Source organism: Panthera onca, chromosome B4 (assembly GCF_046562875.1).
Source record: "Panthera onca isolate mPanOnc1 chromosome B4, mPanOnc1 haplotype 2, whole genome shotgun sequence".
Taxonomy (NCBI): Eukaryota; Metazoa; Chordata; class Mammalia; order Carnivora; family Felidae; genus Panthera; species Panthera onca.
Genome location: NC_138345.1, coordinates 23,986,502 through 24,004,146, shown reverse-complemented (window position 1 = coordinate 24,004,146; position 17,645 = coordinate 23,986,502). Strand labels below are relative to the sequence as shown.

At 38.5% G+C, this 17,645-nt stretch overlaps 1 protein-coding gene across 2 annotated transcripts in view; it reads right to left on the bottom strand.

The window, feature by feature from the left end:
* Positions 1-17,645, bottom strand: part of MYO3A (myosin IIIA) — a 244,074-nt gene that overhangs the window by 44,534 nt on the left and 181,895 nt on the right. For both annotated transcript variants that reach the window (XM_060659133.3, XM_060659132.3), the window contains exons 23-27: positions 14,081-14,160; positions 13,537-13,614; positions 10,527-10,732; positions 2,931-3,042; positions 178-340 (exon numbers count right to left, since the gene is read on the bottom strand). In XM_060659133.3, the coding sequence (XP_060515116.2) occupies positions 178-340; positions 2,931-3,042; positions 10,527-10,732; positions 13,537-13,614; positions 14,081-14,160 (639 nt within the window). The remainder of the gene's footprint in view (positions 1-177; positions 341-2,930; positions 3,043-10,526; positions 10,733-13,536; positions 13,615-14,080; positions 14,161-17,645) is intronic.

Genomic DNA, 17,645 nt, shown 5'->3' with positions numbered 1-17,645 from the left:
GTGTCAATCACTGAAGCAATCAGATTTAGATTTAATATAGAGAAAGCATCAACGTAACCGAGTCTGGAATTAAATACAAAAGCTACATAAGAATGGGGGTTTGAATATAAGATTAGATGTCCATATCTGAACATAACATTAAGTTTTGTTACACGGTGAGACCATCTGAGTGATTACCTGACTGTATTATTATAGCACTCTCTTTTCTTTTCTCCTGTATTTTTTGGTACCTCCTTGAATCCAAGAATCCTCTGACACAGGCTTGAATCAAAATAAGCTTGTCAATGGCTTCCTTTCGCATTAAATTTAACTGTTCCACATGATAATATTTAAGGAACACCTTAAAAGAGTGAAAATAAAATACAGATAAAACCAGGGCACGCCAATGCGAAATAGTCATACGCTATGAAGAACAGATTACATTCTAAATCTTTTTCAGATTTTGGAAATCACTATCTTCTGCTTGTTTGGCCTGGATTTTGCTACATTTTACATTTTTATTCTTGAAGAAAACCTCTCTTTGAGAACAAATATTGTTTAGCAATCATACTGTTCTTTGCAGCCAGTTAACTAGGTTTTGTTGACTGGGCCAATAAGAATGGAGGATGGTCAGCTCTTGTATCAAAGTTTTAGCATCATATACTGTGAACAAAGCTAGATTTTTATGTTTTCAAAAAGACAACGGTATTTTTCAAATTAAAAAGTCTTACAAATCTAGCTGTAAGACAGAGGACACTTACAGCTATAGCAATTCACTCATCAAATGTTTATTGACACCTGCTGTATGTACTCATCTGCTGAGGATACAAAGGTGAATAAGGCAGGGCACCGTCCTTCAGGGCCTCTCATGTTGTCAGTGGAGGGACTAAGGCAGAGAGATGGCCCCAGACAGAACAACATTCCTGCTAGACTCAGTGGCCCCCACGGAGAAAGGAGGACTGACTTTCAATCATTCTAAAATCGAAATGAATTGAAGAAACGGAGGGGCCTGCAGGCCTGGAGTTATTCTCATTTAAGAGTTTTCAAACTCCCCCAGGAAATAGGAAGATTTTTTTTTTTTCTTTTAATGGATACATTTACTAATAAAAGTCACCTAAAAGAAAGTTTATTGAATCCACTAAGAAAGTCACTTAAATTCGGGGCGCCTGGGTGGCGCAGTCGGTTAAGCGTCTGACTTCAGCCAGGTCACGATCTCGCGGTCCGTGAGTTCGAGCCCCGCGTCGGGCTCTGGGCTGATGGCTCGGAGCCTGGAGCCTGTTTCCGATTCTGTGTCTCCCTCTCTCTCTGCCCCTCCCCCGTTCATGCTCTGTCTCTCTCTGTCCCAAAAATAAATAAAAAACGTTGAAAAAAAAAAAAAAAAAAAAAAAAGAAAGTCACTTAAATTCAAATTTAACAGCTGAGTCATAAGAACTGGTAACACTGAAAGCAGAACCCTCTTTGCAGCTCCATGACTTGAAAGCTTGGCACCACAGGCAGGTTAGCATTACAGGGTTTGACGGAATTTAGTTTTAATTTCTATGGGACTCTGGACGCTAATTTATTTAGTCCATTCTACTGTTGACAATTCATTTAAAATTCAGTCTGTTCAAAAAGGTCATCTTTTTTTATTATTTTTTTTGTGCAGCGTTAGAAATGTTTCTGTATTGAATACTTTTATTCATCTTAATGAGTTGGAAAAGGTGAAGTGGAAAAATACAAACAGCTTTAAAATGCTACTTAAATACCATGTAGGACTGGAACTGCAAAAGGCCCTTTTTATGAGTTAAAACTCCATTTGAAGTTAGGCATGTGTTTCAGGCCATAAATCGTGAGATTTCAGCCTGACAAAATTCATCTTTGTGATCATCTAAAAGAAAATGGTATAAGTAAGATACACATCTTTTTTAGTGCTCAGAATTTCGCCTTGCTAACTACTGAAGTAAATATGGATTACTGAATATGTAAGACACTCGGTCTAAGATAAATATTTTTTAAAATCCCTTAAATTGTTAAGGAGTAGCTTCTTTTGTAAACATGAAAATTCTCTCCTGTATCTTCCACCCCTAGACACGACTAATGTGGACGTTTGTTTCAGTCAATATGGCTGACAGTGGTTATTCTTGAAGGTCAGTCTCTGAGGACTTTTCTTTAGATTGACTCTTTTCTCAATCCTCCCCCCAATGATATATTCAGTGTAGCCCTAAGGCCTGGTACCCTCTTTATTTCCTTATCCCCATTTTGTAATGCTTTGAGGCTATCTGAGGAGCCTAATGCATCCTTTCTCCAAGCAGCCACCTATCTTACTTCCATACGCAAAATCTGTTATGATTTTTTTTCTTCATTCTCTAAGTGATTAAATAAGCTAAAATCTCTCCGGTCTCAACATAAACATAAACACAGTGATAGCCAAACCCTTATAGCAAGTCTACTAACAATGGTGAATATTTTGCTCCAGATAAATTTGAAGTTTACAACAGAAGCAGATTTGAGAATTAGGAAAAAAAAATATTAGGATCCTGTTCAGATCATTATGATTTTCTACAGAATATATTCTGTATATATTATATGATATTAATATATATTAACACATTCTGAATATTTATAGACTATATTTGTGGTGATAAAAAAGAGAATATATCTCAGTATGTTTTTAATACTACTTGAAATGAAATGCACTCACTCTAAATTTCATCTTTTTATTTTTGGATAAATCTTCAAGAGAAACTTTTCTCGAATTTCTTAAAAGAAACCTTTATGACAACAAAGTGTTTAATTCTGCTGAAGAAGAAAATCTTTATGAATGTGTCAACTTAATTCCCTAGTTTAAGCTAGAGCTTCTGTAACATAAAAAAGCCACAATATTTTCAAGCACTGGAAAATGTTATAATTCTCAGTAAATCCAACACATTTACAATTATTATTTGTCCTTGAAAATTACATGCAAACATTACTTTCGTTTTTCCAAGAGCCCAGTTATCCAGACCAGCTTTTTCCAAAATGGTGGCACAGGTGTCAGGGCTCACTGGGGGTTCTTCATTCCACTTGTAGCAGAGAACATGGTACCTTCGAGTGGGAGAAAGTGCTGGTTAGTATTTCATAAAGTTTCCATGCCTCAGTAGCCTGGTGGATACTTGACAGTTCTGTGCAGGGAAGAAAGAGATTCCCAGACTCAATGCACGGGACCCTTCTCAGAATCCTAAAGTAGACTGACACAAATCCAGACCAATTCGTTTGTATAGATTTGAGCATTGTTTTCTCAGTTTAGTGATTACTTTTCAACACTGATCACTGAAATCTCCCACAAAAACTCCATCACTAAAAAAGAAAAAAAAAGTTAGTGGGGTATTTTAAGAGGAACAGCATTTTTCTGGGTACTAAAAGCAGAAGGATTGCAGTGGCAAGAAGCAAAGGGAAATATTTCATTTTTTCACCTTCACAAAAACATTGGAAGCTGATCTTAAAATTGGATGAAGGAGTTTAATTCTCTGCAAACCTCCTACTACTGTATACACACCACCGAGCACTGTCCTTTGAGGTACACTTTGTGTCTCACTGGAGGTTTTCTCTATTGGTTTAATACATCAGTACTTGAGGGGAAGAAGTGAGTTAAGGGGTTAATGCAGGAGAAAACTGAAACAGGCCACCAGGTGAATTACAGAAAGAAAAACCAGTTGACCATGGTCAATAATCTTGTGCAGTTTTCTAGGGTTTCCAACATGCCCTTATTTAATTTCTTGGTGCAGGATTAACCTGCTGATCCAGAGGAAACAAAGCATCAAGTTTTGGTAGGTTTTGAATTTCAAAACAGAGGCCATGTGTGTGGAAGAGTGAGGTGGCATGGTCAGGAGAGCTGAGTTCTCATCCTAGAGACTAATTACCCGTGTAAACATGGACACATCACGGAACCTCTGTAAATGTCAATTTCTTCATCTAAAAATGAGCCTGTAGATAAAACCTCTAAAAAGAACACACTCCAGCTCCAAGTTTCATCCTTGATAAACATGCAGATGAACTCCTTTCTGTTAGGCTCTTTGGAGAATCCTGGCCTAGAATGGTCTAGAAAGAAGTGATGGTCATAGCTTTTGTCATCTGTGCAAATAACCTCAGGGAGTGCCCGTTAACGTCCCCTCATTCTTTAGGCCTGCCAACTTGAGGACTAAACTTGCTTGTGGACACGTTGTGACTGAGGAGCTACTCTACCCTTCCAGCCTCCCAACTATCTCCTGGTTTTACTTCTTTGCAGATCCAGCCAGGATCTCGTGGCTCATCATATGAGCAACCCTTCTTCTCATGCTCCCTCTCTTGGTCTTTTGTCGCACATGCTCTGCAAACACACAAACCTGGACCAGCCAATCATTGTTCTCTGCCCTCCTGTCAGGCCTTGGAGATCTGCCAGAGAAAAATCATTCACAGCACGCTCCCCTATGACCTTGTGGCTTCCTGAGTCAGCCGAGTCCACAAGGACACCAAGAATCCTGATTGGTGTCCACAACTACTTTCCTCACTCAATCCTCACAACTGTTTCATCTCTCCTGTCCTGTTCAAATCTCCCACCTGCCCCTGCCCTCCGCGCTGCTCTCAGCAGATAAATGTGTCTTCTATTTTACCAGAGGCCACCAGATGCAAGCTCTACTGGCTTCCTCCCCAGCTACAGATCTGTTTGTCCATTATCGATTCCTCCCTTCTCCTTCAGAGGAGATATCCACTCTCCATCTGCCTGTGTTCTAGAGGTCATCTCTTCCTCCTCTCCTTTTTCAAGCCCTTTTCTCTCTTCTGGTGCCTTCCATTTAGTTCAAGACAAACCCTCTAAGTATGTCTCACCTGAAACGATTCTCTGTAGCCCACCCACTTCACAGAGAAGTTGAAAGATTGCTTAAAATAATTGTCTCCATTTCTCTACTTCCCATTAATCAGCAGCTCCTGGAATCTGATTTAATCACATAGTAATAAGGACTCTTATTTAATCACATAAAGATCTTTTAGTGATGAACTCTAAAGGGATGTCTTCCATCATAATCCTAAGTGTTGTTTTCTGCATTTGCTATTGTTGACCCTTTTCTCTGTCTTGAGTATCCCCACGTTTGCATCCCACCTTGCCTCCCTGCTTATCCCCCTCCCCCCATCAGTCTCCCTGACATGCCTCATATTTAGACGTTCTGCTCAAATGCAAGTGTTCTCCAATGTCCCATTTCTTTCTGAGCTCTCTCCACAGGGGCCTCGTCTACATGTGGACTGGATGATTCCTAAATCTTCATCTGTGGCCCTCTTTACACAAACTCTGAACACATCACTTCTGACTGCCTGCTTTGCTCCCCCACCTGGTTATCTCACAGACACTCCAATTCATCACCTTGCCTTTCCTCTGCTAGTTCCCACCTCTGAGAATGATGTCACTATTTTTTTCAAAGGTGATAAAAATCTGTGTGTCATCCTAGATTCTTCCCTATTCTCCACTCAGTGTATCCATCAAGCTTAAGAATCTCTCTGAAATCCATTTCTTTCTCTGTATTCCTACAGGCATTGCCTTGAACTTACTTATCATCACTTCTCAACTTGACTTCCATAATTGCCTTCCAACTGGTTATGTCTGTTCTCACTCCCCCTCCCCCAGGTCTGTCTGAATTGTCTTAATAAGATGAAAATCTGATCAGGCCCTTTCCCGACTTGGAAGGCTCTGAGAAAACCCAAGCTCTAAGCCATGATGGCAAAAACAGGTGCTTTCAAAGGCTAGGCACATAACATAGGTAATTTGGAGAGCAGTGGAAATGTAGGAAATGCAAAGGTCACACCTGCCAAAAAGCAGTCATTTAAGATTAGGTGACATGTATGAAGACCAGCATGAGAACTCCCTCCCTCCTCTGTATCCCTGCCTGCCTTCCCAGTCTTACCTTCTGCTCTTTTCCGTGGGCAGCCTGAGCTCTGGTAATAAAAATTATTTAAAATTATGCCAGAAGGACATGTTTGCTCATGCCTCTATGCCTTTGTATGAGACTTCCAAGTCGGGAAAGGACATGATCAGATTTTCATCTTATTAAGTGTTGTGTTATTTGTATGTGTTATTCTCTCTGTCTGTATGTCCTTGATCCTCCCTGCTCGTTCCTTTAAGGAAGATCGACTCTTCCAATATTCTAGACACTCTTTCTCATGCATCTTCAATGAAGAGACTAACTGGGCTAACTGACAGTCTCCTCCCCTGTGTTAGACGCACTGACTGCTGTCCACACACACCTGGAGCTCGTGGATACTAGTTCTCAGGGGTGTCCCCATGGGCTCCTGCTCCTGCCGGGAGAGTTGTGTCTGCTGCCAGACCCGTGTCTGCCAGCTGCGCTTGAGGTGACAGGATTCAAAACCGTATGACGCAAACGGATGAAATATGAGTGAGGAAAGCCAGAGAGTTGTTTCTACACAACTGCATCAAATGCTTTGGTAAGACTTCAGAAAGAAGTGGTCTAAAGCTATTACAAAGGGTTGAGGAGAATCTTAAGAATCAAGAAATAGCCCTGTGATTGTTTCACAAGTTATCTTCAATTTCCTGCTTCACCTCAAGAAACATTAACTAGAAATCGCAAGTAAGGGATTATTGGTAACTCATGTAAGGAAGAGTCACTACGGGGTGCTTGGGTAGCTCGGTCGGTTAAGTGTCTGGCTCTCGATTTTGGCTCTGATCATGATCGCAGGGTTAGGAGATGGAGCTCCACATGGGGCTCGGTGCTGACAGCACGGAGCCTGCTTGGGATTCTCTCTTTCTCTGCCCCTCCTCTGCTTGTGTTCTCTCTCTCTCAAAATAAATAAATACACTTAAAAAAAAAGAGTCAATAAACTCCAATTCATGGAACTTTTATTCAAAGAAAAAAACTGAGCCTGTATCAAAAGGCTGAAAAACGAATAGATGTTCATGTTCCAAGTTAAAATGTGATATTTATAGTACATATTTATATATGACTCTTATGATTCTCTGCTTTATCTGAATTTCTACTATAATCTAAGAAGTCTTCCCCTTTCCTCCTCACTTCTACCTTCTCTATGTCATGCTTTCAGAGTGCCCTGTGTATACTTCTATTAAAAATATCCACTACTCTCTCATTCGCTTCATAAATATTTATGGAGTGCCTACTATGTGCCAGGCACCTTTGTAAGTGCTGGGGATGGAGCCATGAACACAATACCCTTGTCCCTGGAGTTTACATTACGTTGTATGATAACGTAATTAGGTCCTTGTTTCCACAGCTAGTCTGTGAGTTTGTTAACATCAGAAGCTCTTTCACTGTTCTTTGGATCTTTAATCTTTGGGATAAGATTTGGGTTAATCTTTTTTTCAAGGACTAGAACGTAGTGGGTGCTTAATTAAATGTCTGCTGAAGGTCTAATGACCTGCCTCTGGGACTTGCTGTGGAAATAAACATGTAGGTAGACCAGTTGCACTGGGAAAGCCCCCAGACTCTTGCTTTGCTGCATCCCTTGTTTTAAAGACTTGCTTTAAAGGCAACATACTGGCTGCTGCTTTGTTTTTTATGGACTAGCTTCATGACTTATGCTGTGGGATTCAAGACCACGGCACTGTAGGTAATAAGCAATTTGGGGAGCTTGGGGCTGAGGCAAGAATAATGAAAATAATATAGCTAATACGTATTGATGACATTTGGGTCTATCAATAAACTTCATATATATTATTTAATTTAATGCTCATAACCATATACAGAGTAGATACAGTTTTCATCCCTACTTGCAGATAAGAAAGACTGAGGCTTAAAGCTTATAGAAGTTACTCGAAGTAACTTTGAACAAAGTCACACATTTAGATGTGACAGAATTGGGGTTTGAACTTGGGCTTTCTGATTTCAAAGTGTGTGTACTTACCTACTTCACTATACTACTGTCTTCAATACGTTCTGGTTGACTTAGAGTTCTGGTAGCCAAACCATTGTGTATAGGTGTCTAGTGGAAAAATGGAGCTCACTATGGTAGCTTCTTAGTATAAGAGTTCATTTGAAATAGCTACAGCAAAAACCCTGTGCAAAGTAATTCCATATTGTGTCTCTTCTTGTAAGATTATTTCTTTGTCACAAAACAGAAGAGTTTATCTACAACAGAACAAAGAATCTGATGAATTTTGCATCATACAACAAGGGTTGGTCAAAGGCTAAGACAGGACAGAGGAGAATTATGTAGTCCTATTTACACCTCCACAGGGCCTTTGCAAATTGTTCTGCCTCCTAAGAATCTACGCCAGTTTAGACGAAAGCTTTCAAATTAGTGACAGAGAAAAGGTTTAGTCTTTTATTTCTGGGACTTCCTGTATTTAGAACAGCTGCACATATTCTCTGTATACTGAGTTTTTTTTCCTTCCTCATTTATCATGCAGTAATTTGCTATTTTATATAGCATGGGACTTTGAAATACATTTATAAATTTAATCTCACTTCTGACCTGCCAAATAAGCGACTTTCAACTGTAATATTGTCAAAAAGTAGGTTTAGTCCTCTTTACTGTCCATATTGTAAAACCAAGGACAACTGAAACGGTAAGTTCACTATGTCATTCAAGGCTCTCTGTACATAATTTTTAACCTGATCAGTTTTCCCATCTTATCTTCTGTCAATTTCTGTCACTTCACTAATACCTACTGTGCTAATCCCGGCAAATCCAACCAAGTCCCTCTAGCTTTTGACATGCCAAACAGTACAGTGAGAAAGACCTTTCCTGTCTTTTCCACAAACTGTACCTACCATCAGATTCCAGTTTGAACCTTCTTTCCTAATATTCTCTCTTATCAGCCCTCCTGGACATAAATTTATCTCTTCTGACCTCTTGCACTGTGTATACCATTCACTTGGATCTTGGTACTTACTACCCTGCATTGCTTATTAACTTTCCATGCCTGTGACTTTGAAAATTTTAACTGGGAGCGTCAATTCTCGAGATTTAAGACAGTTTTAAAATGTGGTGTCCTCTGCAATGCTTAGCACAGTACTTTGCACATAAAGAAAAGGTCACTGAAATTCCATGGTAGTTATAGTAATATTATATTAATATTGTTTATTTAATTAAAAAGTTTTTAATGTTTATTATTTTTGAGAGACAGAGAGACAGAGCATGAACAGGGGAGGGGCAGAGAGAGAGAGAGAGGGAGAAACAGAATCCGAAGCAGGCTCCAGGCTCTGAGCTGTCAGCACAGAGCCTGACGCAGGGCTCGAACCGTGAGATTATGACCTGAGCTGAGGTCAGATGTTTAACTGACTGAGCCACTCAGGTGCCCCAAAATTTATTTCTTAAAAAACAAGCTAGGCAGTAATTACTTACTGAATTCCTGAATTCTTTCACTTGATCTTAGCCAAAAGACTGAGAAATAATACCTGAATTCTTTTAAACATTTTTAAAAAAATACCTTTTGTTTCTTTGCCAGTGGGTCAAAAGGGTGAGGGGAGGCAAAAACTACTACAGATTGCTGAAAAAATGAAAATTTGCAAAAATAATTAGGATTCTCATTTTATTTATTAAGGGTCTTTTGGTTACCCCAAGTGAAAGAATGCTTGACACAAGGTAAGATGTTTTGTTTTGTTTTGTTTTGGGAGGAGGGAGTTAGAAATTTTGTTTTGTTCTTAATCCTAATTTATACACTCTGAAAAAGGCCAGAGAATGTTAGGTTTTACCTGAAAATTGCTAGGTTTTACCTCAAATGCTAGGTTTTACCTGAAAATGGTAATACTATTGAAAATTGAAGCTTCAAATTTAATAGGTAATAGTAATCACAGAATTGATAAATATCAGAAACATGAGCATTTAAAATATTAAATATATAAGGAATATATTGAACCTCTATATCACTATAAATATATTACTTAATAAAATATATTTAATGTATAGCTTAATTCATTTTACATTAATCTCAAATATTAAAAAGGACCTCATACTTGAGCCTTTATGTCTTCTAAATCACTGTTAGACATAATGTCTCATTTGATCCTTATAACAATTCCACTAGGCAGTCATGGCAGATTTATTAAATGAGGAAAATCGTTCTGAATAGGCCAGGTTTTCTCGATCTTGGCACTGTTAACATTTTAGGATGGATAATTATTTGCTGTTGGGGGGATCTCCTGTGGATGGTAGGATGCTTAACAGCATCTTTGGATTTTATGCACTAGATGCCAACAACAACCCTCAATCCCACCAGTTGTGACAAACAAAATGTCTCCAGACATTGACAAATGTTCTTTGAAGAGCAAAATTTCTCCCTGTTGAGAATCACTGGTACAGCCCAATGGTCACCCAACCCAGAACCTCTAACTGCTCAGTACAGAAGCTTAGGCCTTTCAATCATACTGCCCATGACATTTATCCCATGTGACCACACAGGATCTCCCAGGTGACAACAGAAAACTCCTAGCCCCAGTTACCTTTTCTTTCAGTACAACATCTTTTGCAAAAACAAAATGCCTCCCTCCTAGAACACCTAAGTCATTCTCTTCCCTATTTTGCTTCCTATAATTCTTCTGATGAATTTCTCTATAAACTGTACATGGAAACTTGAAAAGAGTTCCACATACCGCTTTATAAAGTTAGCAAAAAGTATCCGATGTGAGTACCCCAGCCTTCGAATTCTTGCTGTTTCCAGAATTCCTGTGTAGCGAAGCTGTAGGAGAACTTTCTCTCTGTCGTATTTTCTTGCCTGACGGTCATTATTTGGTTTGATGCACCGGACAAAATGAGGTTGGCCCACCATCATTTTAGATAACAAATCCATCAGAGAATACTATAATATGGAACAAAAATAAATTTCCCAGTGTAGCATATAAAAATTTAGAAGGTTGCAGGTATTTCTTTTTACTATAAGAAAAAACGCTGAAACCTGGATGTTATACATGTTCACATGAATTCACAGTCAATGGAGGAATATGCATATTAATGAAAATTTTATTTATAGCATATTTTTAAAAATCTGTATTTACTCAAAAATGTAGAGGCAATAACTTGGAACTTAGCCATTAAAAGGTTTCATGTACATTCTTAAAGCAACTTTAATGAATAGATAAAATTCCTTTTGGTATGGTTTGTTAGTAATTATATCCTCTTAGGGAAGCTTGCTGACATACAGTATTTAGGCATACAACTTAATTTCCTCCTTATACCATTAATTTCCTTATTCAACTCTTTCTTTATAGAAAGTATGAAAGTAAACCCATCAATGCCTATCAGAATCATCTCCTAGTTTAAAATAAAGAATGAGAGGGGAACCTGGGTGGCTGAGTCGGTTGAGCGTCCAACTTTGGTTTGGGTTATAATCTCACGGTTTGTGGGTTTGAGCCCCACACTGGGCTCTGTGCTGACAGCTCAGAGCCTGGAGCCTGCTTCGGATTCTATGTCTCCCTCTCTCTCTGCCCCTCCCCTGTTCACACTCTGTCTCTCTCTCTCAAAAACAAATAAACATTAAAAAAATTTTTAAATAAGGAATGAGAAGTTAAAGCAGTTTAATATATAGGACATAGGAGTTACAAAAATAAGCAAATTCATTTAAGTACTCTAATCTGCTCAAGTTCGATAATTTTCTTATTTATTTTAGAATTTTCAAAGTCACATAGATATGAAAATTGTGGGTTTTTTTTAATGTTTATTTATTTTTGAGACAGAGAGAGACAGAGCATGAACGGGGGAGGGTCAGAGAGAGAGGGAGACACAGAATCTGAAACAGGCTCCAGGCTCTGAGCCGTCAGCACAGAGCCCGACGCGGGGCTCGAACTCATGGACCGTGAGATCATGACCTGAGCTTAACCGACTGAGCCACCCAGGCGCCCCTGAAAATTGTGTTTTCAGCAATACCTTGTTACAATGGTAGCCAATTACTGGACAACTGAGCATAACATATCAGGATAATCATAGTTCAATTAAAAGTGGAATCTCAGACAGTGAGTATGTTAAAGCCAGCATTGCAATTTATTGGCAAGGTAATGAATGTATGAACACAGGCAGCTGTTGTCAGTTGGATTTCTTTTAGTGTTGGAAATATACAAGCCTAGGGTTATAAAATACCCTGGTGCAAACCAAATACCGGAATTGCACAACTGACAAAGCCTTGGCTTGGCATGGCTTCTTCTTGGGCACTGAAACTCCTGTGTGATCCTCAAACAACTGAGGTTACCACTTTGGAGCCCTTTTCCATTACATTTATATGTGAGCCATCACGCAAACATCTGCCAGGCACTGGGGATACAAAGGTGATATATATGTCACTGGCATTCTGAGCAAGAGCTTGCTACAATTTAAATATTGGTTTTTCTTAGGGACCAAGGCATGGTATTATACTATACTCCTTCTCCACAGAATGAAAAATTACTTTAAAAATATGTTATATACTATATGGAATTATCTTCTATCACTTTTCACTTCAGCCTGAGGATTAAACGATTTTATGAACGAATGGCTTAAGCAGACACACGGTGTTTGATGTCAACAACAGTGGAATGAGAATGGTCTTGGATAACTCACTTAAAAAAAGAAAATAATCTGTGTGTACATATGCTTGGTAATTCAGCTGTGCTGTAGTTCTCATGTAAGGTGAATGGACCAGCTGCAAATGTGAGATATTGAGCATATATGTACACATAAATGTGTGTGTGTGAGCAGATGCTACTCAAAGATGATTAAGCACACACTGTCTGTGAGGAGTTTAGGACTTGAAAATATCTAATAAAACTACCCAGTTATTTTAAAAAATACTTCATGATTCTGTTAGAAAACTGGATGCATTCGCCAAACACTTACAGTAAATTTAACCCAATTTCCTCCCCTTCCCCTCCTGTCTTAAATTATACTATTAATAATTTCCAATTTTCAGTTGGCATTTTCTTCCTTTTCTTTGGCTGATTCATATGATTTTATCAAAAGAGATAAATAAGAACTGAAACCAATAATGAGGGCAGAATTATCTAGAATTGTTCAGAACACAGAGGAAGAAAAGGACTCCCTGTCCTTCTTTTCTCCCATATTGTCTAAGGAAGAAAGGCCACCTTGATCCAATGCTAAGGACACAGTGACTGACTTTCTTGGCATGTTACTGTGTTTCCCTGGTGTCCCTACTCCTTGCCCCATGATTATACCAGTTCTATTTTTCTTTTGAGGTTTTCATCTCGTCTATGTGCAGGGAGACATGGAATGGACCTGGATGCTCAGGCTTGCCCCATCTGTCCACCCTAAAATCATCTAGGAGTGGGAAGGAGAATTGGTAGCTATCATAGCATTGAATTAAAAATGCTGTCAGGTTTTATTCTAGTAGAAATGCATTTGGTTCTTTGGACAAATTTTAACCAAGGTATACAAACCTCCATTACGGTGGACTTAGTATGCAATCATTTTATAGGTAAAATATCAAAGCAAACCAATCCATAGGTTTTTGACAGTATTCTCTACTATATTCTGTATCTAACAAATAGTAAATGGAATGTAATGAGAATTTTATTTTGTGAATAGCACTCTGATATTTGTTACTAGTTTTTGATCTGTAAGTCTCATTTAAAACAAATGACATTCTTAAGCACAACACAGCATAATTTAATATCTTACTCTAAAATATGATGCAACTGTTTGTGTTTTCATGTTGGTTGTCTCTATGGCGTGACGTGTGGCTTCTCCAGTTTCACCCTACAGAGACCGAGAAAGACAGTGATGCTTCGTTATCTATTGTACTTTATGATCCACAGGGAGCACGTGGAATTTCCTTTGGGTTATCACAGGCTATGCATTCAAATACATAAAATTACAAAATGTTAATATTTTTACTGTAGGGTAATTGTTTCATCAGCTGCATTGGAATTTTAATTGGTCTTATACAGAATGTGACTATCTCGGACCTTCACTAATATACTTTGAGTTGCTCCTAGCGTAATATTAAAATGAGCTATAAAAGAAGAGTTAGGAATATATCATAAATGCATGATTATTTTAGCGGCTAGCAGTAATATGAACATAACATAACTGCTTAAGCAGAAAAGAAAGATCAAAAAGGAAAAACTAAGGAAAATGATGCTTACTTTCAGGAGCACACAAACATTGCCATTGTAAAGGTTATATTCTTAGACTCACTGTCATGCAAAATGCATTTTCTTACCTTTGTCAAGTTGATTGTTTTTTCTGAGGTCCTCATTTGATAGTTTATTATATTTTTAGTTTTAGAATGTGGCAGATTACCTATGGGAATATGGATAAAATTAATACACTTAATGGCTAGAAGAATTCCCCCATTTACTTAAGTATTAAAATAAACATTGTTGATCCCACAATATTCATCCTTGGTAAAGTATTTATGAGAAATTAAGGGCTAAAGTAATATTGCATAAACATTTGTAACAAATTTTAAATTCAGAAAAAAACCCTCCAGCTTGGAGATTAGAAAAAGTACAGGTGAGTGTTGGATTTCTTTTAATTGCTACAGGATATGGTGTGATTCTGACAGAAGGGACAATTTAATTTGTGTGTGTGTGTGTGTGTGTGTGTGTGTGGGTGGGTGTGTGCATATGTGTGTGTTAAATGGCATCTGAGATTTTCTTGTACACAAAGGTAAACTTTACAAGGGGCCTTAAAAATCATATAGATTATTAAGTCATGAAGTTGTTATAAGAAAATCACGAATGGTTGAGAGCAATGGGTATGTTCAGTCTAACATTCAGAAATCAGTGCACGGCGCAGGCGCTACTTAAGCATGCACAATCCAAGGCCGTGAGAACCCTCTGGAGTAGTGAAAAATTATGGCCATGGGAGCCAGGGAGACCTGGATTTGAATACCAGCTGTGGTACTTAAATTGTGTTTCTCGTGAATCACTTACTTTGTCTCTGAGTTGCATTTTGAAACTACATAATGGGGATAATGCTGTCTCGGCTGCCTCACAGAATGTTGATGACACGTGGAAGTATGTCTGGCACATGGTGGGTGGCTGGAAATGTTAGTTCATCTTCTCTCCTGTACCACCCCCCACCAAGCACAATACACCAACCCACAGTCCAAGAGTTCGTCATCCCAATAGCAATGTTCAAATCTGTCTCCAGAATTCAGTATCACTTCAGAAAGATTATTTCTTTTCACTCTCATTCTTTTAAGTGAGAAACAGAGGCTACACATTTTTGACAAATCTTTCACTTTCTTTGTGGTGGCAAAAGGCTGGCTCTGAGGTGATGATGTGGGATGGGACCCTGCCTGGGATGCGGCTGGCAGTGCCTCTGCTGTGCATTCTTCCCCCCTCCCTTGTCATCAGGAGAAGTGCTACAACGGGTGTGTGTGTCCGCCTTCATGATGGGCTGCACACCCTTCAGATGTGAAACTTCCGCAGACAGCAGAATGGATAGAGACAGTAACGCATGATCTTCGGAGGGGGAAGCTCTGGAATCTTCCAGAGACAGTAACGCATGATCTTCCAGGGGGAGTCTGGAATTTCATTTGTTCTTTTTTTTTTTAAGGGAAAGTTTGAGGAAAAAAAATTACCAAAATTACTACCGGCTTGAAGACTGTTTGGGAGCATAGTAAGTATACAAAGGACTAGTAGCACATTAATTAGAATAGATCCATTTATGGGGTGCCTGGGTGGCTCAGTGGGTTAGGCATCCAACTTCAGTTGGGGTCATGGTCTCATGGTTCGTGGGGTTGGGTCTTGCATCGGGCACTGTGCTGACGGCTCAGAGCCTGGAACCTGCTTCAGATTCTGTGTCTCCCTCTCTCTCTGCCCTTCCCCCGATATTGCTCTGTCTCTCTCTCTCTCTCTCTCTCTCAAAAATAAATAAACGTTAAAAAACAATAAAAAAAAAGAATAGACCCATTACTTAATAGATACCATTACTTAATATTAGCCAAATAAGAAGTAAAACTTTAAATTTCTCTGAAAACTAAAAAACAAGAGGAAATTTACTAAGGGATTAATAATTTCAATGTAAAAAATTATACACTAGTCATCAAATTCTTTAACAAAAAAATAAATGAAAGCCTTTTAAAAATTCATCAGTGCATATCAACGGAACTAAAATTAGCATAGATCTTAATTTCAGAAAATATATCCACTTTGCCTTTATAGTTGACCTGATAAACCTGTAATAAATCAAGCTAGAGATGTGAGCTGCAAGGAATTGTGGTACATTTCCCCCCAATAATGGCTGAGCTGTATTTCATAGTTAAAGTCATACATGTAAAGGACCATAGTTATTTTAGAATCTTGGCGACAGCATAACATAGGATTGAAATACCCAGACTTTTAAGCCCACTTCTAAGACTTCCCAGAGGAGTTACACTGGGAAAGCTGCTCAACATTTCTAAGACTCAGTGTCTCATCTATAAAAGTAGTTCGTCCTGAAGTGTTGCTATTAGGAGTTAATGAAAGTACTCAGTACAATGTCCAGCACACTGCAATTTCTAAACAAATTTTATGTATTATTATTGTTGTCATCATTATTATTATGTTTGCATATCTAGGTGAATATGAAACCCAAATGCCTCCGATAGCTTTGAGATTCTGAGTCAATGAAACATCTTTGATTTTGAAGTTCTCATCTCCCTAGCCAACGAGACTTGGTTCTGATGATATTCAGAAGACAAAACATAGTATTGAAAACCTGGTTGCATATTTTATAAGGATGAAAAAAATGAGATTAGATGCACAGATGCAGTTGGTGGATACAGAAAGAGATGACTGACTGAAGGGGTGGCTGGGTAGCTCAGTTGACTGAGCATGCAACTTCAACTCAGATCTCATGGCTCATGAGTTTGAGCCCTGCATTGGGCTCTGTGCTTACAGCTCAGAGCCTGGAGCCTGCTTTGGATTCTTGTCTCTGTCTCTCTCTGCCCTTCCTCTGCTCATTCTCTGTCTCTATCTCTGTCTCTCTATCAAAAATAAATAAATGTTAAAAAAAAACCCTGAAGATGTTTTGCTTCTGGGCATGATAAAATAACACAAATGCATTAACTTAAATAACTAAAAAAAAACATACAAAATATATGAGCAATAGTTTTTCTTCCTTTTCATTTTTATTGTAAAATTTACGTAACATAAAATTTAGCATCTTAATCATTTTTAAGTGTATAGTTCAGTAGCATACCTTCATAATATTATGCAACAATCACCACCATCCATCTCCATAACTTTTTTTATCTTGTAAAACTGAAATTTTACACCCATTAAATACCAACTCCCCATTGCCTCCACCTCCAACCCCTGGCAACCACCATTCTGCTGTCTCTATGATTTTGACTGCTCTAAGTAGCTTATATAAAAAGACTCATACCATGTTTGTCAACGTATAACAGTTTTTAAATACTGTGCATGAAGCAGTCCAGGACATTGATCCCTCAGCAAGGGGAAACAAATGAGGTGAGCCCTATGATTACTCCAGCTTTCTGTCTACGAGGTTTTATGCTGTAATGCAAGGGGGGGGGGGGAATCCAGGTGAAGAGCGTGGAAATAACAGATGTAACAATAGAAAACAAACAGCAAATGGTGGAGTCAAACCCAACCATATCAATAATCACATTAAATATAAATGGTATGATCACCTCAATTAAAAGGCAGAGATTGTAGGCATTTAAAAAAGGAAGGTCCAACTACATGCTGTCTAAAAAAAAAGTTGAAATATAAACACAAATCTAAGTTGAGGTTGAAAGTATAAAAAAAGATATACCATTCAACCACTAGTCA